The 27113-nt window shown below is 45.8% G+C and overlaps 2 protein-coding genes across 3 annotated transcripts in view; one reads left to right on the forward strand and one right to left on the reverse strand.

The window, feature by feature from the left end:
• The window catches only part of RASSF5 (Ras association domain family member 5), a 64379-nt gene extending 59307 nt beyond the window's left edge, over positions 1-5072 (forward strand). For both annotated transcript variants that reach the window (XM_066600199.1, XM_066600197.1), the window contains exons 4-5: positions 872-987; positions 3372-5072. In XM_066600199.1, coding sequence (XP_066456296.1) covers positions 872-987; positions 3372-3524 — 269 coding nt within the window. In that variant the 3' untranslated portion in view covers positions 3525-5072. The remainder of the gene's footprint in view (positions 1-871; positions 988-3371) is intronic.
• Positions 5073-15172: 10100 nt separating this feature from the next.
• EIF2D (eukaryotic translation initiation factor 2D) overlaps positions 15173-27113 on the reverse strand; it is a 57638-nt gene continuing 45697 nt past the window's right edge. The window contains exons 13-15 of the mRNA XM_066600200.1: positions 26782-26902; positions 18729-18903; positions 15173-17511 (exon numbers count right to left, since the gene is read on the reverse strand). Coding sequence (XP_066456297.1) covers positions 17441-17511; positions 18729-18903; positions 26782-26902 — 367 coding nt within the window. The 3' untranslated portion in view covers positions 15173-17440. The remainder of the gene's footprint in view (positions 17512-18728; positions 18904-26781; positions 26903-27113) is intronic.

Below are 27113 nucleotides of genomic sequence, written 5' to 3' on the forward strand. Positions count from 1 at the left end.
TTATGACTACACTTTGAGTACGATCACTCAGCCAGTTGTGAATCCACCCAACAGTGCCTTGTCAATCCCATATTTGGTCATTTTTTTCAATAAGTATGGTATGAGATACTTTATCAAATGCTTAACTAAGGTCAAGATGAACTATATCCACCGCATTTTCTTGATCAACCCAGTCGGTGATATTGTCATAGAAGGAAATTAGATTAGTCTTGCATGACTTGTTTGTTAAAAATCCATGCTGCCTCTGGTTAGTACCAAGGATTCCTGGGTTGAAAGAACACATGCTGAGTATTAGGCAATCACTTGGCCTCCTCCATTTTCTCCACTCATGGACTGATCTGAAAGCCTCTCTGTAGGGGCTGACTGGCTCGCTCTCACTACAACCACTCCAACAACTACCTTGCATTACTTGCAAATACATATATATAACACCGTCACGTGACTACAAACAATACATTTTCCAGACAGGACAGAACATACCAGACAAATGCATTCCACGCACAAGACACTGACATGAGACACATATAAAATATTCTGTAGGGCACCCCATTAACTCTTGGCCAATACACATGCATTCGGACTTATTTAAAATGTTGTTATGTGGCTGCATTTCAGTGTAAGTCTTGTTCCACTTCTTGCACTGTAGTAGTCTGGGGATTTCAGCCGTAATGCAGTAGCTACAATGTGACTTCAGGACAGCCAGCTGAGTGAGTAGAAAGTAGCAAAATATTAAGCCTGAAACACACCTCTTTGCTGAAATGTAGCTCTTGTTACAGAGTACTAGATGTCGGAAGAGCTCATACTTTTGTGTGTTTTGGTTTTATTATATGTATTTCGGACATTACACAGTTTAACTCTTGCAGTTCTTTAGTTCTCTTCCAGAAGCTTGCACTAACAGAGCATCCACTATACTTGCGGCTCTTAGCTGGACCCGAAACTGAAAGGCTCACCTTCGTACTAAAGGAGAACGAGACCGGAGAAGTCCAAGTAAGTATTTTGTATAGCAAGACCTTATTTGTTGACAGCAAGTTTAACAAAAAGCTGAAGATTCAAGTTTGGCTTCTTCCAGATTAGCGGATTTTTCGTCAGTATTCCATCCATTTTTTTTCTGTCCATAAAATATAGCTAATATTAACCTGTTAAAGACCAGAAATTTCTCAAATTTTTTTCTTCATCCCCATTTTCCTGTTGACACAGCTGGCTGAAGGATTATTGTTTTGTTGGAAAAACTGTATTTTTTTAACCCCTTAGTGACCACCCGATTGACTTTTTACGTCCTGGCCTGCTGGGCTTTAATTCACAGGGACGCTCCCTGCGGGGATTAAAATGTTGCAGGCAGTGGACACAACAGCTCCTTGCTGCTGGCTCCTGGAGGTAGCAGACAACCTGGAGCTGTCATCCCAGCCCCCCCCCCCCAGCACGGCTGCACACACAAGGGGGTCACAGGGGATGTCAGCACAACATTGTCAAACTTCCGTGGCTGCCCAGTTGCCAGATTTATCGCCAATAGAACATGAATGGGACCATCTACGATGTCAACTGTAACAGCCTACACAATCTCGAGGCACAGCAAATGTGGAGCTATATGCTGCAGGATATTATACAGAACCTATATGCCTCCACGCCAGCCCGTATCACATCTTATATCCAAGCTGGATGTGGTACAACAGGGTACTAGAGCCTCCATGCCTGTACGGGTCACATCTTGTATCCAAGCTAGAGGTGGTACAACAGGGTACTGGAGCCTCCATGCCCACCCGTATCACATCTTGTATCCAAGCTAGAGGTGGTACAACAGGGTACGAGAGCTTCCATGCCTGCCTGTATCACATCTTGTATCCAAGCTAGAGGCGATACAACAGGGTACTAGAGCCTCTATGCCTGCCTGTATCACATCTTGTATCCAAGCTAGAGGCGGTACAACAGGGTACTAGAGCCTCCATGCCCACCTGTATCACATCTTGTATCCAAGCTAGAGGCGGTACAACAGGGTACTAGAGCCTCCATGCCTGCCTGTGTCACATCCAAGCTAGAGGCGGTACAACAGGGTACTGGAGCCTCCATGCCCACCTGTATCACATCTTGTATCCAAGCTAGAGGTAGTACAACAGGGTACTAGAGCCTCCATGTCTGGCCATATCACATCTTGTATCCAAGCTAGAGTCACGTACAATAAGCGGGTACAGCAGCACACAGAAGAAACACCCAAAAGGGTGAGGTAGATAAACTGCAAGCCACAGTGAGAGTCCGAACCACAAGACTCCAATTACAATTTGAATGTAATGGAGTATAGTGGCAGCATGAGCAGAAAATCGATTTCTTGATAAAAAAAAGATGCAAAAAGCTTTATTAATCCATGGTCAGAATAAAAAGTAAGCAAGCTACATTTCGGCAATATTAGGCCTTTTTCAAGCTCAAGAAAAAGCCTTATATGGCTGAAACGTAGCTTGCTTACTTTTTGCTTTAAAGCTTTTTGCATGTTTTTTAATCAAGAAATCGATTTTCTGCTCATGCTGCCACTATACTCAATTACATTCAAATTGTATCCAAGCTAGAGGCGGTACAATAGGGTACTAAAGCCTCCCTACTAGGGATCAGTTCTCCAAATTCCCCCTTTTCTCTGATATTGTAAAAACGTGTATCAGCGTTATAATCACACAGAGAAAGTTTCATCCCATTCTGACAACTTCTAGGGGGAAGATGTTACTGACAATGAGCGCGCGTGTGTGTGTGTGTATATATGTATATATATATATAATTTATTTATACACACACACACACCTTCTAGGGGAGGGATGTTACTGACAATGAGTGCGTGTGTGCATGTATATATATATATATATGTATGTATATACATATATACATATACATATACACACACACACACACACCTTCTAGGGGCATGTCATAGGAGTAGATTCACTCAATTCAAGAGGTAACATAGTAACACAGTATGTTAGGCTGAATGAAGACAATGTCCATCTAGTTCAGGTGAAACCTGCTGTAAAATTCTGCAGCATAGATTGATGTGCTACAGAATGAATATCTGCACCCCAGGACAATTAATGCTGCAGATTTCTTAAGATCTTATCCCGTCGGCTTGTACAATAATACACTGCATATTTCCTGCACGCAAATCCGTGGTGGAAAGTTCGTAGCATATACGCCACATGTGAACATACGTTAAGTATATGGCAGAAATCAAATGGCTCCAAAGGTAAAGTAAATATCAGCCAACAATGGAAAGGGAGAATGCATGGCTTCTGTATGTACAAGCTGTATCCATCTCTAGCTGGCGTGTCCTCTTTATATTAGTAACTAATAGTTAACCTTCAAGTTACCTACACTTGTTTCTTTCTGTCTCTCAACAGTGGGAAGCCTTTACAGTTCCAGAACTACAAAACTTCTTGCTGATTTTGGAAAAAGAAGAAAAAGAGAAAGTACAGCAGGTGCAAAAGAAATACGCTGCCTTTCGCCAGCACCTGCAGGAAGCTCTCACGGATGCCACCATGAAGTCTCTGTAACTTGAAATATTTTTTCCTCTTGGAGGTAGTATCAATAGATCATCTGCAGAAAAATCATTCTCTGGTGTTGTAGATGTCTACCCCAAGTCATAAGACAAGGAAGAAGTATACTTACAGGCTACAAATGTATCAAGCTGTGCCTTCACTGGACACGTCAAAGGAAGGAGTAATTTGCACTTTTTGACCCATTAAGACACCTAGTTTTATGGACCAAAACGAAGGCTCCGTCATCTCAGGGTCATAGCCTTTATATTGTATTTTCTATTTACAAGTCAAGATAGCCCTGAGATCCACCGCAGCATCAGGGGCTTGGCACATGTCAGGTGAACAAGATGAAGAGCCATAATTACCTTCTTGTGAATGGTCATGGTCCAACAAAGCATTCCCGCTGCTGGCCATGTCTTCATCTCCCATCTAATAACTGTACTATTTATTTATTTATTGCACAAAGTGAAGTTATTCGATAGTAAGTGAATAGTAAACTCTGCTTTAAGCCATTATGATTGCTCCGAAGGACTTCACAGAGAAGAGCCCCTGCGAGTGGTTCTCTTATGGGCAGATTTTAGTTTTAGCATCCAAAGTCTAAATGTGAAAAGTCAACATAACTGGATGATCTGTTTACAGACTTGGAATACAGCAATTTTTGCTGCCATTACAAAGTATGAAATCTCAACAAACAAGCCTTACTTGCATTGGACTGCAAATAGTTTTCATTTAGCAAAAGAATAGTTATATTTATACATGAAGTATTAGCAATCTTCCATTTAGTTTTCCAAACTACAGCACAACGAAATCTAACTGAATTCAGGTGAAATATTTAGTTTAAAGATGCTTTCCCTTCAGATTTTACCAACAAGCTGTTACAGAAAGGAAGGTAAATTGTAAAATTCCCCTATAAAGCTGTAAATCCATTTCTATAAGATTTACCCCTACTCATATACCCCCAACCAAAAAAATATACATCCATACTGCTGTGGAATATTTAGACAAAATGTAGCATCTACATTCCTTAGGACTCATTAACATCAGTATCCGAGGTTCCCTTCGGAACCACTGAGTTGACTTCCACTAAAAAAAACAGGAGGATATAGCACAGCATGTAGCGCTATTTCATCCTGTCAAATCCAGCAAAATGCCAGCTGGAAACCGAATTATAGTTAGTGAGGTCCATTTGGCGCCATATGGTTTCGTGACATAATGGTTTCATTTGGCTACGGGTTGCTGTTTTCGGTTTCAGAGCAGGAAAACAGAAACCCCCAGGGCTGATGTGAATGAGCCCCTAAGTATGTCTCTTATTTATCTTAAAGGAATCTGTCACCTACTTTTAGCCCTATGAGCTTGGGCTGAAATTAGGTGACCCGCTGAGTCCGGAGATGTAAGTGTTCCACTTACCTTCCCATCGTTTCCCTGGTGTCAATGTTGGAAGCCACCGCTCAATGCATTGAGTGGTAATGCTAAGTGGTCCTCCCATTATAAATTAGAACAGGTGGACTACTTAGCGCACCGCTCAATGCAGAAGCTTCCAGTATGACACTGGGGCAACAACGGGAAAGGTAAGTATACCACCTAAATCCCCAGGCTCAGCAGGTCACCTATGTTCAGCCAATGAACTTGGCTCATAAAAGTAGTTGGGAGATTGCCCTTAACCTTGAACCTAAACTGCCAATTGCAGATGGGCAAACAACTCCATTGTCAAACACCATATAGCAATGTAGCATAACTCAATGTAGTTTTGAGTTACCTCTAAGTCAACCTGATAGACAGCAGAATAGGAGATGATTTAGTTTTTTTTATCTGAGGAATTCCAAATTGGTTAAATCTCCTGCTTCTTCTTATTCGGCGAAAAGACAAATCACATTGTTGTTCAGTGCTGCATTAAGAATTTCACTGTACAGAATTGTATATGCAATCTAAAACAGGGATTCCAAGTGGCAGATGTACATTATTAAATATTCAGAAATAAATTAATGGAAAACATTGGTCAGCTCAGAGCCAAGTCAGAGTCATTACTTTTTGGTGGCAAATGGGAGATGGAACAAAAGCTCTGCAGCGCCACCTATTGGAAGGTAGCTTTCCTATTAGTCAATGTTAATGGGGCTATAGAGCCTTTGTTCCACCTCAATTTGCATGTCTTATTTCCCAGAGGAGGTTGTATGGCCTAAAAGTCTCCTTATGCGAAATTGGCTCCACAAGGAGAAACAGCACTTCCCCAGACCACTTTTCAGTTGCACAAATGCTTAATTCAACCATGATTGAATATACTATGGGATGTTTCACATCTGCATCGGAACCTATGGTCAGAAGTTGCGTCGCAGATGCGGCTGCAATCGCTGGAGGAAAAAGTGCTGCATGCAGAGCTTTTTTTTTTTTTGTTCCAACACTGGACAGCTGTGCAGAAAGCGGACAGATCCCATTATAATCAAGGGGAAAGGTCCAGAGCTGTTCGTTCCGTCCACAGATGCAACCATTTGGCGCGAGAATTCCCCTTTCCTGCTCCCCGAACAAAGCAGGGAATCGGAATCTCCAGCGCAGGTGTGAAACCACCCTAGGACATACTTTGTAACATAATGTCGGCTTCTTGGATTTGCCAACATGGGTCAATAACACTACGCATCCTTGTATAGCACAAAAATATCTGCTTTCTATTGGACATCTGAAAGTAGCAATGTTACAGATCCAGGCTCACCACTGTTCACCAAGTATGTTTTAGGACTACCTTTCAGACCCCGGGGGGAAGGGGCGATGACTACACAAGACTGATTACAAAACCAATGTTTAAATAGACATACAGATAAGAGTGGTAATAGTTCCCCGAGAGCCTCCCCCGGCAATAACATGACAATCTCCGTATTAAAAAGGGCTTACATTTACCAGAAGTATTCTCATTAAGGAAAATTCATTTTTTAAACTTGCATTCTTCCATATTACAGTTTAACTCTACAATCAAAAAACTGCTTTACTGATCTTTCCTAGATTTCTCATAACATAATTAAAGGGTTATCCGGGACTTTGGGCATTTTTTCTAGGTCATCAATATATGATTGGAGGAGTACGCTGCTTGGGATCCCCGCTGATTTCCAGCATCGTTGTCCTTACAGAGAGCAAAGTACGTAGGTCACACAGGATCAACTGCACCATTTTGAGTTGGTAGTGCAGGTGCATCTCCCACTGACTCCTGGACAACCCCTTTAAGGGGAGCATGGCCTCCGTGTGTTGCTTTGCAGGCTCCTCAGAGTGCCTTATGTACTGAGATACTTCTGGGGGATATTCCTCCGTATATTTGTCATCCAAAGCAGCATGCCACAATCTTCTCTCTTGTTGGATTTATACAGAATCCAACTAAAATCCTCCACATGCCTTGGAAATCGGAGGAACACAGAGGATCGGGAAAGGTCATTAAGCTTTACAAAACCGAGCTGTAAAATAGCCATTTATACAAGTCCTTTCTTACTTTTCAAACAAAAAAGTAAAATTCACAATTCAGATACCTGTTACCATCATGTCGTGCCTTGTGGGAGCTCAGACGACCGTCACAGCTAAGGGGCCCTCACATAAGTCTGACAGCATCGCGGTAAACTGTCCGGTCCAAAGACAACCAGCAAAACACGTAATGCAGCTATGTGTACAGGAATGAAGAAGACAGTTATTGGACTTCTGTAAATGTTGGTGAAAGCAGAATTACAGTTTAAAATAATGAAAAATAATCTATTTCAATGTATTGTGGGGCAATTATAAATAATGCACAAGGCCAGTTGGTTACATTTACAGTACTTGTGGAAGGTAATATTTTCCATGTTCTGTTCTATGGGCCAAATGTAAGTTTTTTGTGTGGCTGCTTATCAGTAGGAGTGGACATGGGAGTCAAGAGACAGGACACGCAGGCGATGTCTCCATTTTTTAAGTTTTGTCATGCAACCGGGACCAACAGGCCTATGATGCTGCATCCTATAAAAATCTGATCTACTACAGTAAAGTTCAGTAATCTGGCACAATTTCTGTACAAATACATAGTGGCCAGTTATGCAACTTCCCAGTAGAGGATCCATACAATCTATTTTCCAGCTCGATAATGTGATGCTTGCAGGCACAGAATTGCTAGCATGCTATTGACCGACCGACCATTAATGCGACCATTAGCAGATAATCCAATAAAGACCAAATGCCATAGATATACAGCACTCTGTTCTGGAAGTGCCACTTCAGCTATTCGACCAGCGATCACGTGAGCGTAGGGTGTCCCCTGGCATGACAGAGCTGCGCGGTCTTAGCTGATCCAGATCAGCTCTGCAAAGTGACTATTGTCTCTACAGGGGGATATTTTCATCTGTAACTGTGGGTCCTACAAATGACCCAGTTACAGTAAAAAGGTATGAAATAGAAGAAAAAAAAAAAGACAATTTGGATGTCCCCCTGAGGCCTTAGATCAGGGGTGTCAAACTCATTTTCACCGAGGGCCACATCAGGCTTATGGCGACCTTCAAAGGGCTGATTGTAAGGCCGCCTGCAGACGGCCGGGTCGGATCCCACTGTGAGAATTCTCGCAGCGGAACCCGACCCAAACCCCTGCAGGAACCAGCGCCGCACTCACCTGCTCCTGCGGCTCCGGCTCTGTGATGTGCTGGCTGCCCCGCACAGTAATAGAGCATGCCGCGATTTGTTTTCCGTGCGAAATTTCGCGCAGACAAATCGCGGCCGTCTGCATAGGATTGCGTTTTCTAAAGCAATCCTATGGCAGCTTCCACGGGCGGAAATTCTGTGGGAAATCCCGCCCGTGTGCAGGGGGCCTAAGATAGTACAGTAAGAGCTCGTTCACACAAGCGTATTTGCGTACATAATATGCAGTGAATAGAAGCCATTGATTTCAGTGAGTTCATTCACATGATGTATATTGTCACACAGCATGACCTATTTTGTTGTGCACTACGCACCCCGATAGGCCATTGAAGTGAATAGGCCGCGCAAATACGTGGTAAATGCGCAGGAGGGCTATGTATTCACTGCATATTTGCGTAACATTTCAATGGGCCCATCTGCGTTCCTTTTTACGTACGCACATATACAGGCATAAGTGATTTTCGATTGCGCAAATACACAGCGTATTTGTGCGACCGAAATACAATTACACCCGTGTGAACGAGCCCTAATAGTGGCCCTGATAGTGGCCCCAGTAAAAATAACGACCCCCCACAGTGGCCCAATTAGTAATATTAACCCCCATAGCAACGTTATAATTATAAGCCCACCCCCCAGTAATAAGCCCCCCTTCAGTAATAATAATAAGTAGCCCCCCCTCAGTAATAAGCAGCCTCCCCCCAGTAATATGCAGCCCTCCACCCAGTAATAAGCAGCCTCCCCCCCAGTAATAAGCAGCCCCCCCCCAATAATACCCCCTCCCCAGTAATAAGCAGCCCCCACCCCTCAGTAATAAGCAGCCCCCACCCCTCAGTAATAAGCAGCCCCCACACCCCCCAGTAATAAGCAGCCCCCACGCCCCCCAACCTAACCCAACCCATATACTTACCACTTCCTTCCTGTCAGCGTCGCTCCCTCTCTGCTCATGCTGATTCCCGGGTGCACACTGAAGTGTGCAGCTGCGGCACCCCAGCTGGTAATCGCTTCAGTGGTGAGTGGCGTCAGCACGCCGCGGGCCACATAACATGAGGCAGTGGGCCGGATTCGGCCCGCGGGCCTTGTGCTTGACACATGTGCCTTAGATGATGTCATAGGTGACAAGAGATCTTTAAAAAAAATTTACAAAAATAAAGTTAAAAAAATTCCAGAATCATATATATGACGTCAACCAAAACCATAGCCATATCCTCCCTGTATTCTGAGACTAATACAAATTATATATCAAAATGTCCAAAACATAACGGGGAACCCATTTCTGAACTTTAATTTAGAGAAAATATACTGACTCTGAAAATAAACTATAACTTAAAAAAAAACAAAAACAATTTTTTGTGAGCTTTTTACCTGTTAGACAAGAAAAAAAAACTGAAAAAAATTAAGTGAAAAAATAGCCTTGTATGTCACAAAAAAACCCAGCAAAAATAATTTTGGTAGCTGAAGAAAAAAATACGGCCTTAAAACTACCACATGGGTAAAATCCCTAAAAAGTGTAATTTAAAACCAAAACACCCTGGTCCTTAAGTGGTTAAAGTTTGAAAAAGTAGAGAATCAGTACAAATCTCAAGGAGATGGTTTGGGCACCAACGAAGAAACCTGCCAGCATCTGTAATGTTGGTCTGATTTGATAAACCTGCTATTAAGGTTGCTGTATTGATAACCCTGTTTCTACTGTCAGAAGAGAGGAGTAGAAAAGGTCTTGGAATAAATGGTAAATGTTATAATGGTGCTGGTCTTCAGCAATGTGCCGCCCTGACATGGGCTGAAGCTCCAGTGAATGTGACATTGCAGGAAGTGCCTTCTTCATGCATCTGTCTGCGATCAGTCAGGTACAAAGGAAAAAGTTCTTACCGGTAGCGGAAAGCTGCTCTGCGCTGCTGTTTTTGGCTTTAGGAGAATGCTGCCGTATTTAGAAGCGCAGAGTTTACCAGTGTACTGTAACCTACATGTAAGTGTATTAAACCTGATTCAAGCAAACATTCGTGGTTGATGTGATCATCTACAGGATCCTCCGTCATGTCATCTCGTGTTCCAGGAAAACAGTAAAATGCTGCTAATTATTACTCAGAAGAAAACAGACTTCAGAGCAGAATAGTGAATTGTGTCCGACAGACCATGACAAACATAGGAATTCTGTCCTACTGTTAATTCAATTTCCACAAGTCCATCATGACAGCACACATGGAGGTTGTCCTCTGTAGGGACAGGAAGGAGAGATGAAAAGCACCTCCACCACCCCTCAACCACCGCTAGTGACTTCTAATATCTACAACGGATACGACTCATGGAAACTGAATTAACAGTAGGACATAACTCCTACATTCCACGTCATCCAGTCATGACAGCACATATGGAGCAGTACCAGATCACAGTCTCTGGGAGGGAAGGGGGAACATTACAGCTTGAAGGACTTTCCACCCAAAGACCAGTTCTCTATTGGCATGTAAATCTAAACGATGTCTTGTGAAGGTGTGAATGCTAGTCCAAGATGATGAATGGGCCCTTGTCAAATGAGCTTTAAGTCCTTCTGGAGGGGATACATCTTGAGCCCTATATGCCTTCTGGATAGCCAATTTAAATCATCTGGCAATGGAGTCTTTTGAGGCTGCTTTCCCTTTATTAGGGCCCTGGAATTGAATAAACAAGTTATTATCCCTTCTGAAAGGCTAGCACAACCTTTTTCACATCTGATTTATGAAAGTCCTCCTCTTTGTTATTGGTAGGGTTTTGACAAAAGGAAGGCAGAATTACGTCCTGCTTTCTATAGAAGGTGGAAACAACTTTAGGAAGAAATGAGGTGTCTAATCGAAGGACTATCCTGTCAACTAAAGGCTGTTCCACTCTGGCGTGAAAACGCATGATTTTGAAACCAATGATTTTCAATGGTTTTATTCTCATTTGCGATGCCTTCACTCACAGCAAGTTGCTCTAAAAATACTGTGAAATCGCTCATTGTTTTAAATGAAGCCGGCAGCAGCAGTACCTGCCCTATTAAAATCAATGGGAGAAGATCACGAAGGAGCTTTGGAATCTGCCACAGTGAGGAGAGAGAGGGGGTGAGGTTATAAGGAATCTCTTTCATATTTCCCCATATTTGGCAAGATAGGGGCGGGGCTAGAGGACTTTCCAAGGGCTTCTCCAAGAGTGGGGTGGGGCTATATGACTGATTCCTATCGCTTCGCCCCTCTCTACGTCCACCCCCTCTCTCAGGGAAGCCCTGGGAAAGTCCTCTAGCCCCACCCCTATTTCTCCAAATATGGGGAGATATGGAAGAGATCCCCTGTAGCTTCGCCCCCCCACCCCTTCCCTGCCATGGGGGGATTCCAAAGCTCTTTTGCGATCTTCTCCCATTGATTTCAATGGGGCCAGTGCAGCCGCTGCTGGACCCCTTTAAAACAATGGGCGATAGTGCCCATTTTTTTTATAGCAACTTTCATTGAGTGAAAACATCACAAATGACAATGAAACCATTGAACATCATTGTTCAATGGTTTTTGACTCATGCGTTTTGACTCGCTCTTGCATCGCTGGAAAATCTATCGCCAGTGTGGAAGAGCCCTTATACTGATAGATAGGGTCCACAAGAAAAGGGCCTGGATCTCACTAACCCTTCTAGCAGATGTCACTGCTACCAGAAATGACTTTCAGGACTTTTTATTTTAATTAATTATGTCTCCAAAGGTTACAAAGGGCAACTACAGACAATATTTAGTAATAGGTTTAAGTCCCAAGAGGGAATTGATTTCCTAATGAAGGGACAGAGGCTATTGACTTCTTGGATAAATCTTCAAATCTAACTATGTTCTGTCAACCAGATCTCAGAGAAGGCACTAAGGGCAGATACCTGTAGTTTTATGCTTCCAGGCCTGAAGAAAGTCTAAAATTTTAGGTACCGTATATACCGGCGTATAAGGCGACGGGGCGTATAAGACGACCCCCCAACTTTCACCTTATATGCCGGTATTACAATGGAGAAAAAAAAATCAGTACTCCCCTCCCCCGGCGTCCTGTCGCGCTCCGGCAGGATGTCACTCACTCCTCGTCCCCGGCGCAGCATTGCTTTCTGAATGCGGGGCTTGAAATCCCCGCCTCCAGAAAGCTAATACACACGCCGTCAGCCAGTTACATCCATTCAATGACATCATTGAATGGCTGTGATTGGCTAAAACACACGTGGCTTCAGCCAATCACACTATTCAATGACATCATTGAATGGGTGTGATTGCTAACACACGTGCGCCTTCAGCCAATCACAGCCATTCAATGATGTCATTGAATAGTGTGATTGGCTGAAGCCACGTGTGTTTTAGCCAATCACAGCCATTCAATGCTGTCATTGAATAGCTGTAGCGGCTGACGGCGTGTGTATTAGCTTTCTGGAAGCGGGGATTTCAAGCCCCGCATTCAGAAAGCAATGCTGCGCCGGGGACGAGGAGCGAGCGACATCCTGCCGGAGCGCGACAGAACGCCGGGGGAGGTGAGTAATGATTTTTTTTTTTTACACTTTTTTTTTTGTATTACCGGCGCATAAGACGACCCCCGACTGCAGAGCAGATTTTTCGGGGTTCAAAAGTCGTCTTATACGCCGGTATATTAGGTTCATAAAAGGTTGATCTAGGCCACACCAAGTACAGAACTTTCATCACACTCTAGAATATATAGAGGAAATTATTCTTTTAGGATTCCTTAAAGGGTGCTTATTACCTTTTCGGAGAGAGTCTGATCTAATAGTTTTTGCTTTTCAATATCCTGGCCATCAGCTTTAAGGTTCCTGGAGTTGAACTGGGCCCTGGACGAGAAGGTCCCGTTTGGAAGGTAGGGGCATTAAATCCTGAATTAAAAGTGACCTTAGTAATGAGAATGATGGTCTCTTTATCCAGAAAGGAGCATTCAGTATTATATTGACTCTGCTTCCTTGTATTTTCCCACAGTACCTTGGAAACCGGGGAAAAGCATATGCCAGATTCATGTTCCATTCTCTTGAGAGAGATTGTCTAGACCTAATGGATTGTCCTTTGGAGTCAGGCAGAATTTCCGGCACAGTGTTTAGTTTTGTGGCAAACAGGTCTACCTGGGGTTGTACCCATTGGTTTATGATGGAGTTGAAGACCTGCAGGTTTATTGACCACGCTCCCAGGTTTAGCTTCTGCTGGCTGAGGTAGTCTGCTACAATGTTCTGTGAACCCTTCAAGTGTATGGCTGAAACGGATACTACTGTCGTCTCTGCACAGAAAATTCTTTCTGCAAGATTTTGTAGATGTGGAGGTCTCGTGCCACCCTGATGGTGAATAAACAACACTGCTGTTATATTGTTAGCGAAAATGTTAATATACGTGTATCCCTAAGCAACTCCTCAGCCTGAAGAAGTGCCTCCCATATTGTTCTTAATCCTCCGTAATTGGAGGATTGGGAACTGATATTTGATCCCCAGTGTGTCCAACTTGCATCTGTGATTATTGATACATTGCTTCACAGGCTCAATATAGAGTGGGGTCAGGCTAAGGGATATATATCTATCTATATATATATATATATCTATAGAGATATATCTCTATATATAATCCCGCCCTTAGAAGAAGTTGTCATTTTTCTGCAAAACTCGGCATGCAGTTACATCTGTCTTTAGTGACAATTAAAGGGGTTCTGACATCAAAAAAAAAAAATTGTACTCACCTTGCCTGGCCTGGCCCGATCGCCAGGCATGTCCCCTCCAGCCGGCATCATCTTCTGTGCCTTTAAAGCAGAGCAGCAGCGGTCAAAAAGACCGCTTCCTGCTCTGGTCCGTCCGTCAGGCACTTCCGAGGTCAACGGACGGACCGCCACAGCAAGCACGTCACAAGCAGTGCTTGCTGTGGGCAGCCCGTCCGTCCGGCTGAACTCCGGAGTGCTGCGCATGCGCAGTGGAGACGCAGCCCGTCCTGACTCCTGTCAGAGGGCACCTCTCCACTGCGCATGCGCGCGATCCCGGAGCGGCGCGGCTCGTGCAGACAGAAGAAGAGGAGCAACGCCTGCCGGGAGATGACCCCCCGATGTCAACAACAACAGAAGACAAGGTAAGTATTATCTTTTTATGCTTTAGCAGCCATTAAACCATGGGTTCCCTGGGTCCATTAGGCACACCAGGGAACAATGGCTGCTAAAGCATAAAAACATTATTCATGTCAGAACCCCTTTAACACAGCGCTGGATGAACCAATCACAGCCATCGCATTGGTTCATCAAGTGCTGCATTGATTGGCTGAGCAGTGCTCGAGAACTAATCAGAGCCATCGCTTCCTGAAGGCAGGATTTATGAATCCCATAACCAGGATGCAATATCCTGTAGTCGTCTGAGGACTGCAGGAAGCCTGCCAGAGCTCAGGAGAGCGGCGGGAGGGACATGCACTAAAGCCTGCTAGGTAATGTATTGGTTTTTTTTCTTTTAAATGTAATGCAGCTAGGGCTTATTTTTGGGATAAAACGTCTATCTCAAGCCTCCCTAAAAAATCAGGGTAGGGCTTATTGACATGCCTGTATACCCCCGTGACCGCTGCGACAAATCTCTTGCCCCAAAAACAGACCACCACCAGTGATCTTATATATAGTGCTAGGACTACTAGCTGCTAGCTCATATGGCTTATCTACAGGATGTCAGTGGGGCCAGAAGAAGGTTACTTCATGATCAACTGGAGCCCTGAATGGGAAGTTATTTAATTACTAAAGTTCTGTTTAGAGGAAGAGGGTTTGTTATAGTCTACACTAGAGATATAGATAAAGTTGTTTAAAGTAAGGGGCTCTGTCGTATATTTGGTTTTAGTAATAACATTTGTCATGATGTAGTGCAGCACTTGAAGACCGCTCCTATTTGGCCTGATTTATATCAGTATGGCCATCCTAAAGCACTTAAATGTGATTCTCTAACATACAAATTCAAGAAAATTGGGGATGAATTGGCTAATGTAACGGCAGACTGCCCAATAACACCACTTAGCGGATCATTAAGGACACAGACACAACTTCTCTCTTACAATAGAGATCTTTCTGATTGTCATTGTCAAAATAGTTTAGAGAAGAAATTTTACAATAGTCATTTTTTGGTGGCAATCCCCAAAGTAAGAGAGTAAAACAAATTCAAGCTCATTCTCTATCCAACATAAAAGTTAGATGACTAAACTCTGCAGACAAATCATCTTTACATCTTCATTCCATAGAAAACGCTGAGCACCATAACAAGTACCTTGCTTTACAGCTGCTGCACCAGTCCTAGATAATGTCAGTTTTCCTTCTTTCTCCATTTATGTATATAACTGTTCTTAAAATGCTGTTGACTGTCCACGGGCGGATCGGACTCCGCATTCAGAAACCTGCAGCGGAATCTGACACTGCCCGTGGCAGAGGACACTGCGGGTCTTCCACTTACCCGTCCAGGTCTTCATTTTCTTCACTGCAGATGTGTGCATTAGTGCTGGCCAGCGCGCCGTCGCACATGCCCAGTGAAGTTTTTTTTTTGTTTTTTTTTTAAACTCCTGCTTTCCAGCGGATTCTGCGGCCCGTTTGCAAATCAATTGCGGATGGGCCGCAGACCGCATGGCTTCTATTGACTTCAATGGAAGCCGTCCATGTGGGATCCATAGTGGAATGGAGCATGCTGCGATTTTTATTCAGACCAAAAGGTCCACAAATCAAATCTGCATGCTTTATTTCATTTGTGGATGCCCATGTATCCCTATGGGAGGCGTGATTTGCGGGTGCCCCGCACAGATTCCGTAAATCAAGTCCGCCTGTGGACATTGGGCCTAAGTCAGCACTCCGCTGTCACATGTGTAGCTCCTGCAATTCACTCATCTCTGGTAAGAGGAAATTAACAACATTCTGCATTCAGCTCTAGATGTGGACGAAGGAAACCTTATGTAATGAAAGAGCGGTACAAGAAAAGTAAAGCAAAGTATTTGCAAAGTTATTTAACATTTTATGGTGATCTTTACTAAAAAGTGTTGGGAGATAGTGCTAGAAAAGCAGTGTTACCATTTAAAGGTTATGGCCAACTTTCGGGGACATTTGTTTCCACTTATATGCATGGATTTTGGGCTGACAATCCTTTTTGTAACAGGGTTTCATTAAGAATTTCGCACCAAGTGTCTTCTGCAGCTTTTACATATGCCCATCTGCTTGGCCCAGCGATACTTGCTCAAAGTGCTGCCGGCATGGAGGTGGAGCGGGCCGTTCTGCTTACTGTGAATGGAAGCGAGCGTACCCCCCCCCCCTCCCCTTCCATTCACAGTAAGCACACAGTCTTCAGAAGTGACTGACTGCTGTATACACTGAACAGCTCATCGTTCAGTTTTCTGCAACTATAAACTGAACAATTCTCATCCAGTCACTGCATGCGTTTACACAGGACAAATATCACTCACATTTCCATGCTCAGCAATAATCGTCCCAGGTAAAAGGGCCGTTAGTCTCAATAGGAGCTCTGTCAGTGAGGCTGGACTTCTGGCTTAGTTATCAGCCCTCATCTCTCCTCTCCTGCACTGGTTACCAAATAATTTATGACGATAACAAAGATAAAGTTGGTTGCGGTCATAAGACAAGCTGATTACAAAGTTCAGGATAGGAGAGAGCAGAGGAGAGCTAAGCAGCCAGTCCAGCTGCACTGATGGATCACCGGAGACAGACTGCCGTTTTTATATGTAGAAGGTGCAAAAGACAATGCTAAATTTTTAATTAAACTCTAATGCAGAAATGATTGTCAGCCCAAAATACAAGCATTAAAATGGGAAAATACCCTCCAAAAGGTGTCCAAAGCCTTTAAAGTATGCCTCCACTCCATGATCTCCTGCCCAATCTGACACTTGCTGGTACCGCTGCCAATGCAAGAGTAGGATAACTGAAAAGTCATGCACGCCTATGGATTAGAACAGGTTGGGCAGGGTATCGCAAGTGGAGGTATATATACACACATGGAGATGTCTGGTACTAAATCTAGCTAACCAGTTAATGAGACAATGGACAATTGGAAGTACTTGTGTGATTCAGTGCACTTTTCATAAATCAAGTCTTTTCTGCAGAGGTTTCTATCCAGCTATTCTGCAGCCATAGGTTTCAGAAGAGAATTCCTTCGTAGGGCCAGAGAGAATGTCCAACCATTGCAAGCAGTGGGATATTGCTAACATTTCCTAATACTAGTTGCAGTCGATGCTCGCTTGTGGTTGTCCACCTACTGGCAGTTTATTAATGACATTTCTTCCTATGTTGTCCAGCACAGACTCATTCGAAGCAAACAGATCTGACCAGGAGATAGATTTCTTTCATTTCTTCTTGCTGGATTTAGCAGATAGATCTAATCCATTCACATACTTCCGAGGAATCTTAAAATGTTCTAAAAAAGAAATAGAACATAGAAGGCATTTCTTAGTACATATTTAGACCAAGGAAGGCAGCATGTCAGGATTCATGTATTCTACACCTACTAATGCCAATACTGAGTGTACAGTAATTATATATATTTATTATACACACATACATATACACACACACACACACACACACACCTACTATTGGCATTAATACATAAAATACATTTTTTTACCTGCATGTGATCTTTTGCAAAGTATGCCAATTAGGCCGGGCTCACATGTCGCACATGTCATTTTTGCATGCACACCACATGATGCCAATAGCCCATTGATTTCTATTGGGTTACTCACACCCGTGTTTTTTCATGCACGTATTACTTGTGTGAAAAAATGCGCCATGTCTTATCTTGGTGTGCATTACATGTGCTTAACATGCCAAGGTAGTGTATGGGGCTTGGCGGCACACAGGAAGTATGCATGTCATTGAATGCTTACTGTGAATTTGTGCGTGGTCCACAGGTAAACATGGACGCACCTCTGGTGTCTTTTCTCTGCTCTGCGATGTGCTGGCTGGCACACAGCCGCACATGCACAGAGCAGAGCTGGCGCGCATCAGCGGTGACGTTTCTGTGCGAGCCTCTGCGAGGCTTGCACCGAAATAGGTCATGCCGTGATTTTGTTACCGCGCAAGTTTTCACATGGTCAAATTGCGGCTGTCTACATAGGATTGCATAAACTAATACAATCCTATGGTAACATGCAACGGCGGAAATTCGGCGTTAAATCTCGCTGCGGAATTTCCGCCCGTGTGCACTCAGCCTTACCGTGTTCTAACAGACCGCTCCATGCTAAACAGAAACTGGAGACTTGTATCCTACAAACATAGGTATTAATCAGAACAGAGTTTTGGACAACTTACATTATTTGTAGGATGCACTTTACTAAAGTAGGTGCAGCAACTTGTTAGCTCTGGGTATGTGTAGTTCTACACAAGTAGAAATGTCAACCAGCCACCGAAACTTGTGTTTTTTCCTTAAATTGTTTACTTTAACTACTGAAGATCACATTAAGCCTTGGAACACGAGAATCACATCCAGCTCTTGCCCTAACAGCAGCCACTATTTACTTGCTTTTTCCAATTATTCGTTGATAAAGGATTAATGTTTCATTTGAAATAAAAATATGACCTTTCGGTATTTTGTATGACGCATACAGTCCCCCGTGTGGAAACTTTACTCACCTAGCAGCATCTTCCCAACGTGCGGCAGCTGGTTGCCCTGAATCTGCACCTGCACTCGCTCTTTTGCCCCTGGAAGTGCTGCGCAGTTGGCGCTCGCCTGAACTCTTTGTTGCAACAAGCTGGCAAATGCCGATGGGTCCAAGCCGTACAACTCCAAGTTCTTAATGATCGTTACCTGCATCAAACAGTTCAATATGACGTCAACAATAAAGTGTGGTACGACCAGGAGAATCATTAAAGTCCGGGCCAAAATGGAAAATTCAACTTTTGACCAGAACTATGAAAAAACATCACATATATCAAGATCCCGGAATGGGGACTGACTCATCTTTTGCCCAGAGTTACATTATAACAGATACACACACTATTATAGCTGTTAGGTATAACAGTGCAGATGCTCACCAACTATATACAGTAGTTAAAGGGAACCCGTCACATCCCCATTATAAATTAAGCTACAGCGATGCTAGGTGACGTGGCAGAGAGCCGAGGGATGTAGGTTTTATACTCACAGGCCGGTGAAGACTACACACTGAACTGATAATCCGACTCTTCTCACAGTGCTGTGCGTATGCTCCCCTATTCAAGTCTATGGAAGAGCGTGTGCACAGCACTGTTAAAAAAAATAAATACATTAATTTTGATTTGCAGTGCCAGCACAATTTCACCAATGGGCACTGCAGGAACCAGAGAGTGGGGAGTAAAAAAAAATACCTTACCCGGCCCCCTACCACGTCCCCTAACTGCGCCATAACTTCATAGTGTTGCTGGAACGTGAGAGGTTCCCTTTAACCCCTTAGTGACCTCCCCATAGTGTTTTTACGTCCTGGCTGGCTGGGCTTCAATCCCAAAGGCCATAAAAACACGCTCGCTATGGGGATTAAAGCCCTGCGGGCAGTGGACGTGACAGCTCCCTACCGGAGTTAGCCAACAACCTGGAGCTGTTATGTGGGGCCGGGATATCCCACCCCCGGTCATGCAATCGCCGATATCCAATGGATAGCAGCGATCGCATTAAAGTAAATACAAAGTTGGAAAAAGGTAAAGTTTCAGCTTCCCTCACGGATCAGATCCGTGAGAAGAGCTGAGAGTACTTACCCCCGTCCTCCACGATGTCCTGTGGCATTCTGGTCTTCCAGGACCTGATGCCGGGATCTGCACGCAGACGTCATATTTAAGCCAGACGGGAAATTTAAAAGCTCCTTGCTCCTGGCTACTAAAAGTAGCCGAGAGCCTGGAGCTGTGACCAAGGGCTGCGGTGAGTGGTCCCTGGTCATGTGATCGCCGTTATACAATGGATATTGGCGATCACGTAAATAGTAAAAGACAGTTGAAGTGTAATGCTCCTTTTGGTTTAGTCCCCGATGTGTATAGAGACAGAAGATTAGCACCACAATGGGTATGTTTCTGAACACGGGACAAACAGGGGGATCCATTTTGGGGTGTAAGTCTTCATTCTCATGTGTGCTGTACAAAAAAAACAGTTTTTAAAATGACACAATTACAAATCACAATTTTCTCCTTCTGCTTTGCTTAGATTCATTCAAATACTGTGGAGTCAAAACACGCAGTACACCCCTAGATGAATTCGTTAAGGGGTCTAGTTTTCAAAATGGGGTCTCTCTATGGTTTTGGCCGCACAAGGGCTCTACAAGTGCGCAATGGGGCTTAAAAGGGCTTCAAGCAAAAAGTCTGTTCTGAAAACCACCCGCTGCTTCTTTCGGTTTGCGCCCCGTTGTGCATACAGACATAATATTAGCACCACAACAAATATGTTTCTGAACACAGGACAAACAGGGGGATCCATTTTGGGGTGTAAATCCTCATTTTCATGGGCACTATAGAAAAAAAACCTGTCTTTAAAATGACATATTTGCAAAGATATGAAATTTTATTTTTTCTCCTCTAAATTGCATTTACTCCTGAAAAGAAACTGTGGCGTCAAAATCCTCATGACCCCCCTCAGTGAATACATTAAGGGGTGTAGTTTTAAAATGGGGTCATTTGTGGGGGTATCTATTATTCTGACACCTATGAGCCTTTGCAATCTTGGCTTGGTGTAGGAAAACAAAGTGTTCCTCAAAATGTTGATATGTTAAAGGGGTTGTCTCGTGGCAAACCTCAAAATTTTACCTTACCCCATTCCCCCTGTCACCCCCCTGGCATAAAATAGCAAAGTAAAGCGGTTTTTTAAACCGCTTGCTACTTACCGATCCGGCGAAATAAGGACTTTAAAAAATCTTCTCCCTAAGATGGCTGCCGGTCCTTTCCCAGGGATACACTGCGGTTTTCTCCCATGGTGCACCGCGGGTCTTCTACCATGGTGCACCATGGGCTCTGTGCGTTCCATTGCCGATTCCAGCCTCCTGATTGGCTGGAATCAGCACACGTGACGGGGCGGAGCTACGTGATGACGCGTAGAAGGGGCGGAGCCAGAACGCCGCTCGTGCCTGGACCGAGCAGAAGGGGAGAAGACCGCACAGCGCAAGCGCGTCTAAAAAAGCAAGAAGACAGCGAAATTAGACGGAGCCATGGACGCTAGCAACGGAGCAGGTAAGTGAATAACTTCTGTATGGCTCATATTTAATGCACGATGTACATTACAAAGTGCATTAATATGGCCATACAGAAGTGTATAACCCCACTTGCTGCCGCGAGACAACCCCTTTAAATTTGTACATCTACTAAATGGTTAAAAAACAAAACAGTTTTTCAAATGTGCATCCAGAATAAAGTAAACAGAGAAATATGTATCTCATCAAAAATGTGTACAGTATGTTTTCACATGTTTGAGACATTGCAGTGCAAAATGTGAAAAAATAACAAATTCTATCGGTCTATTTGTACCACCTAAATGAAGTACAATATGTGTCGAAAAACGAATATTTTTGGTATAACTTACCGTAAAATCTCTTTCTCGTCGCGTTCATTGGGGGACACAGCCAGACCATGGGATATAGCCACTGCCACTAGGAGGCGACACTAAGCAAAAGTGTTAGCTCCTCCCACCAGGCTATATCACCCCTGCAGGCACTCAGCTAATTAGTTTGTATGCAAGCAGTAGGAACAGCCAGTGGGAGTACACAAAAAAATTATTCACACTTTAAGGTAAACCAAGTAAAGACATACCAGTCTTCTGGAAATATATCTCGTCATCTGTAGCCCGAGACCAAAGGGCTCCGCCCTGCTATAACGAAATTAATCCTTTGGAGGGTGCTGTGTCCCCCAATGAACACGACGAGAAAGAGATTTTACGGTAAGTTATACCAAAAATATTCGTTTCTCGTCCGTATCATTGGGGGACCCAGCCAGACCATGGGACGTACAAAAGCAGCCCTGGAAATAGAAGGGTGGGAATTCCCAGAAAAAAAGGGGTCCCCAGCAGTCAGGGGACTGCCGCCTGTAGAACCTTTCTACCCAATGCAGCATCCGCTGACGCATATGTATGGACCCTATAGAATTTCGCAAATGTATGCAGGGACGTCCAAGTGGCTGCCTTACATACCTGTAATGCTGAGGCTCCATGCTGAACCGCCCAGGAAGCCCCCACCGCCCTTATAGAGTGGGCTGTTATCCGGAATGGTGGTGACCTCCCCTTGGCTTGATAAGCCTCAGTCACTAGCGACCGAATCGACCTTGAGATGGTCACCTTCGAGGCCGCAGAACCCTTACGCGGCCCTTCCGGGATTATGAACAGAGTCTCTGTCTTCCGAAAGTCTCTGGTCCTTGCCACATAAATTTGTAGGGCCCTTACCAAATCCAACCGGTGCAGTGCTCTCTCTCTCGCATGTTCCGGTACCGGGCAAAACGATGGAAGTACAATATCTTCATTAAGGTGAAATGCTGATACTACCTTTGGTAGGAAACCCGGAACCGGTCTCAGCACCACCTTATCTTGGTGGAAAGTCAGGAAGGGTGGTTCGACCGATAGTGCAGCTAATTCGGATACTCTCCGTATAGACGTGATCGCCACCAAAAAGACCACTTTCCAGCATAGCAGTCTCAGGGGTACGTCCCTGAGTGGTTCAAAAGGGTGTGATAGCAAAGCATCCAGCACCAAATTCAGGTCCCATGCCGGAGTAGGTGGCCTGAACGGGGGTGACGTATGTGCGACCCCTTGAAGAAAAAGTCCGCACTGCCAACCTACTAGCGATAGGTCTCTGGAACAGCACTGAAAGGGCTGATACTTGCCCTCTTAGTGAACCTAACTTCAGCCCGAATTCTAGTCCAGCCTGTAGAAACGCTAGGATGTTTGCTAGTGAGAAATGCATGGGATGTATATGGCGGTCTTCACACCAGCTGAAGAAGCATCTCAATACGCGGTAATAAATTCTCGATGATGTCGGCTTCCTGGCTTGGACCATAGTTCGGATAACTGCTTCCGAGAATCCCCGTTTCTTTAATATCGCGGTCTCAACGGCCAGGCCATCGAACGAAGCGACCTTAAATTCGGGTGGTCCTTGTGATCGTAGGTCCTCCTGTTCTGGGAGTGGCCATGGAGCGTCGGCCAGCATTTCGATCAGGTCTGGATACCCTACTAGCCTCGGCCAATCCGGAGCCACCAGGATTGCTGGACCTCCTTACCTCTTGAGAACCAGTGACCGACCCCCCTGGATTCTCCAGAGACTTGTCCACTATCTCAGGGCAAGGCGAACCCCTGGCGTTATGGGGATTCCCTGGTCCAACGTCCACTGCGACCTGTTCCAGTGTGCCAGTACATCCTGGAACCGGAAAAGCCAGCCCCCCACCCTGTGAATAGCGGGTGGGGGAAGACACTCATGCTGATACTCCTGTCCTCGCGTCCCTAGGTGCCTTGGAGCGAGCTCGCCAGGCTGGCCTGGTCTTAAAGGAAGGATTCTTCCTCTGCTCTGCTGGGGCACTTTCTGGCTGCGTCTACTGTCCTGTTGTGGGCCGGGATGTAACCTGCCGAAAGGAATGAAAAAAGGATTTCTTCCTAGATGGCGCCTTTCTTGATCTTCCAGCCCCTTGCGGGAGAGACGTACTCTTCCCTCCCGTAGCGTCCTTAATTAGATCGTCGAGCTTTGGGCCAAACAGTCTCTTGCCCTCAAATGGCAGTTTCCTCAGAACCGCTTTAGATGATGCATCCGCTGACCAGTTTTTCAGCCATAGCGTCCTCCGTGTAGCCACGGACGCCGCTGATGCGCGTGCAACAAATTTGGCTGTATCCAAACTCGCCGCGCAGACGAATCTTCCTGCCTGTATGATCTTTTCAGTGACGTCTAACAGCTCACTGGGTGGGGCGCCTGCCAAAATATCCTTGCGTAGTTGTTTTGCCCATGCCACCGACGCCTTGCTCATCCAGGCTGAAGCGAAGGTGGGTCGCAAGGCGGTGCCTGCCGCCTGAAAAGTTGTCTTCGCCAATACATCAAGTTTTCTATCCTGTGTGTCGGTTAGAACCGCAACCTCGGCTGAAGGCAACGCCGTGCTCCTTGATAAGCGCGATACTGGTGGGTCTACCACCGGAGGCACCGACCAGCTTTTGACTAGATCCTCTGAAAAAGGATAGGCGGCGTCCCAGGATTTACCTGGCTGCCTGAAACGTTTGTCCGGACTCTCCCATTCTTTCCCCAGGACTTCTTCAAAATCCTGATGGAAAGGGAATGTTTGGCGAATGCGTTTCTGCCGTTTAAATGATACGGTAGCTTGTGGTACCTCGATTGGAGTCTCGGCTACCTGCAGCATGTCTTTCACTGCTAACACCAAGCTGTCCATTAAAGTGGACAGCCTGGACACCTGTTCGTCATCTAGGTCTGACAAAGATGACACAGCGGATCCTTCTTCCTCCTCCAGATCGCTACTACCCCCCCGAAAAACCGTGCGGAGGCTGATCCTGGTCTACCGCTTGAGAGGCTGAGGAGCATGAGGCCCGTGAGAGATCCGGATGGGACCTAACCGACCTCCCTGTATGCCGAGACAGCTTAGAATCTTCCCTGGACCTAGGATACGTCCGGGATGTTCCACTGGAACCATGAGGAGCGTGAAAAGACTCTCTAGAGTGGCACGACCTAGAGGATCTGGATGACCTTCTGGGCCGACGAGACCTGTGGGAAACCCTTTCAGAGCTGCGGGATCTCCGCCTCTTGTGTGACCTTCCCCGCGAACGCTCCGGGGAGGACACCTCCGAATCGGATTCCAAGCGGCGCAATATTGCTGCCGACGAGCTGGCTAGTCCTGACACTGCTGCGGCCAGGGATCTAGCCCATTCAGGCTCGGCTACCTGCTCTACAGGGGCAGCGGGGGGCACCGGGGTCCCTGGAGCCGATCGCACTGGGATACAGGTTACACAGCGGGATTCCGCCTGACCGCTGGGGAGCTTAGCGCTGCACAACGTGCACGCATAAAACTTCGCCCTCCCCATAGCCTGACTGGAACCCTCTGGTCTAGGGTCAGACATGACGCAATCCACACCTATATATAACCGCAAGGGGTGGTGGGAATAGGGGTAGGGTGTCTCCATGTACTGCTGCAAGCGAGTACCCGCAGGGGGGAAACAACACAGGGGAGAGCTGCCTTGGCAGGGCTTACCCCGTCCTGCGGCTGTCCTGGCCCAGCTGGAGCTTCTGGGTCCCGGCAGCCTTCTCGGTGGTACCGACACTGGAAGCTGCCGCTGCTGGAGACTGTCGCTGCAGGTGACTGGTGCTGCTGGAGCCTGGTGATGTGGATGACAAATGCTGCTGATTGGCTGTAGTAAATGCCACTGGAAAGACCTGGGCAACTCACTGGGGAGCAGTTCCTGCAAAAGCTGGGGAACTGCTGTCCTGTTACTGTAAGCGGCCATTTTCCCTCCTGGCCGCCTCCTTAAATGTCCCGCGCGTCCGAGGTGGGCGTGGCATGCACCGGAAGTCCAACCTCGTCACCGAAGTGGCTTGTGCAACACACAAAAGCATCCCCGCAGCTCACTGTACACTGTAGAGTGCAGACCAGCCGAGTGAAGTGGGCGTGGCCTGCACCGGAAGTCCCGCTGTGTCACCGGAAGCGCCATGTGCAACACACAAAAGCACCCCCGGGGCCGGCGCCCCGCCCCCCAGGGCGCCGCAGCTCACTCTGCAGGCTGTAATGTGCAGACTAACCGCAGGAGCGTGCGTACCGCCGCCGCCGTCAGCCGCCCGCATCAGGACTCCAATGGCTAGCAGCAGCATCCTCCCAGCCCTGCCGGTAAGAGCCCAGCCCCCAATCCCTTAATGTACAGAAGGGGAAAGGGGGGGGGGGAACAGGAGGGAGGGGGGCATTAAGCACATGCCTGGGTGAGATAGAGGGTGGAGAGAAGGAGAGAGGAGGGTGAAGGACCAACGACACCTGAAGCCTTGCAATCTGGTGGGGGTCCTCTGAAGGGGGTCCTGGCAGCCAACCGCAGACTTGAAGGGGGTTTGAAGTGCCGCTCTGTTCCACCCGGGTACGCTCCTACTCCCCTTTCTGCACTCCAGCAGTGTTCCCCCCTGCGCTCGCCGTCCGAGAGGGGCGCTGCTCCAGAGGGGGGAACCCTATTGCTGGCGGGCCAACGACGCCAATGCACATAGGCAGGGTCGTGCCACTTTTTCTTCGCTGGGTAGGGCGCCGCATAGTGGTGGAGACACCCTCTGCCTGCGCCCTCCCCGGGAGTACAGGAAAACCAGGGAAAAGCCCCGACTCCCCGTATGCCCGCCATAACGTCCTCCTGGACCTGACATGTCTGCCTCCTTGCTAGACACTAAGCTAAAAACTAATTAGCTGAGTGCCTGCAGGGGTGATATAGCCTGGTGGGAGGAGCTAACACTTTTGCTTAGTGTCGCCTCCTAGTGGCAGTGGCTATATCCCATGGTCTGGCTGGGTCCCCCAATGATATGGACGAGAAAACAATGTCAGAATCACTTGGATATGCAAAACCTTTACAGAGTTATTCTATGTTAAAGTGACACATGTCATATTTCCAAATCTGAAAATAAGAGTCCATGTCTGCGCTCATTATCAACCCCAATAATTAGTAGTTAGACGGTTAGTAGGAAACCTTATACTGCATGACCCACAGTGTTAATCAAGTTACAGTGAAAATCACCTTTTTGTTTGAAGCCCTTTGTGCTACAGTGATGTCAATAGGGTCAATGTTCCCCTTCCGAATAACAGGAGAGCACCCAGGGAAGGTCACTTGATGCGACTGCTGCATTCTTACTAAACACCTAGGGAGAAAACATACATCAAGTAGAGCATAAAATTTGGCTTCAGTTTAACGCAATCCCTAATCAGGTAACTCTTGATTGGGTAATGATGCTGTGCAGCATTTACACAAAACAACTACCCCCCCCCCCCCATCCCCTATGGATAGAAAGTTTCTTCAGATGTGCTAAGTGGCTTTGTAACATTATTGAATATTAAGAAGCATTCAACACT

The sequence above is a fragment of the Eleutherodactylus coqui genome, chromosome 4 (assembly GCF_035609145.1).
Source record: "Eleutherodactylus coqui strain aEleCoq1 chromosome 4, aEleCoq1.hap1, whole genome shotgun sequence".
Classification (NCBI taxonomy): Eukaryota; Metazoa; Chordata; class Amphibia; order Anura; family Eleutherodactylidae; genus Eleutherodactylus; species Eleutherodactylus coqui.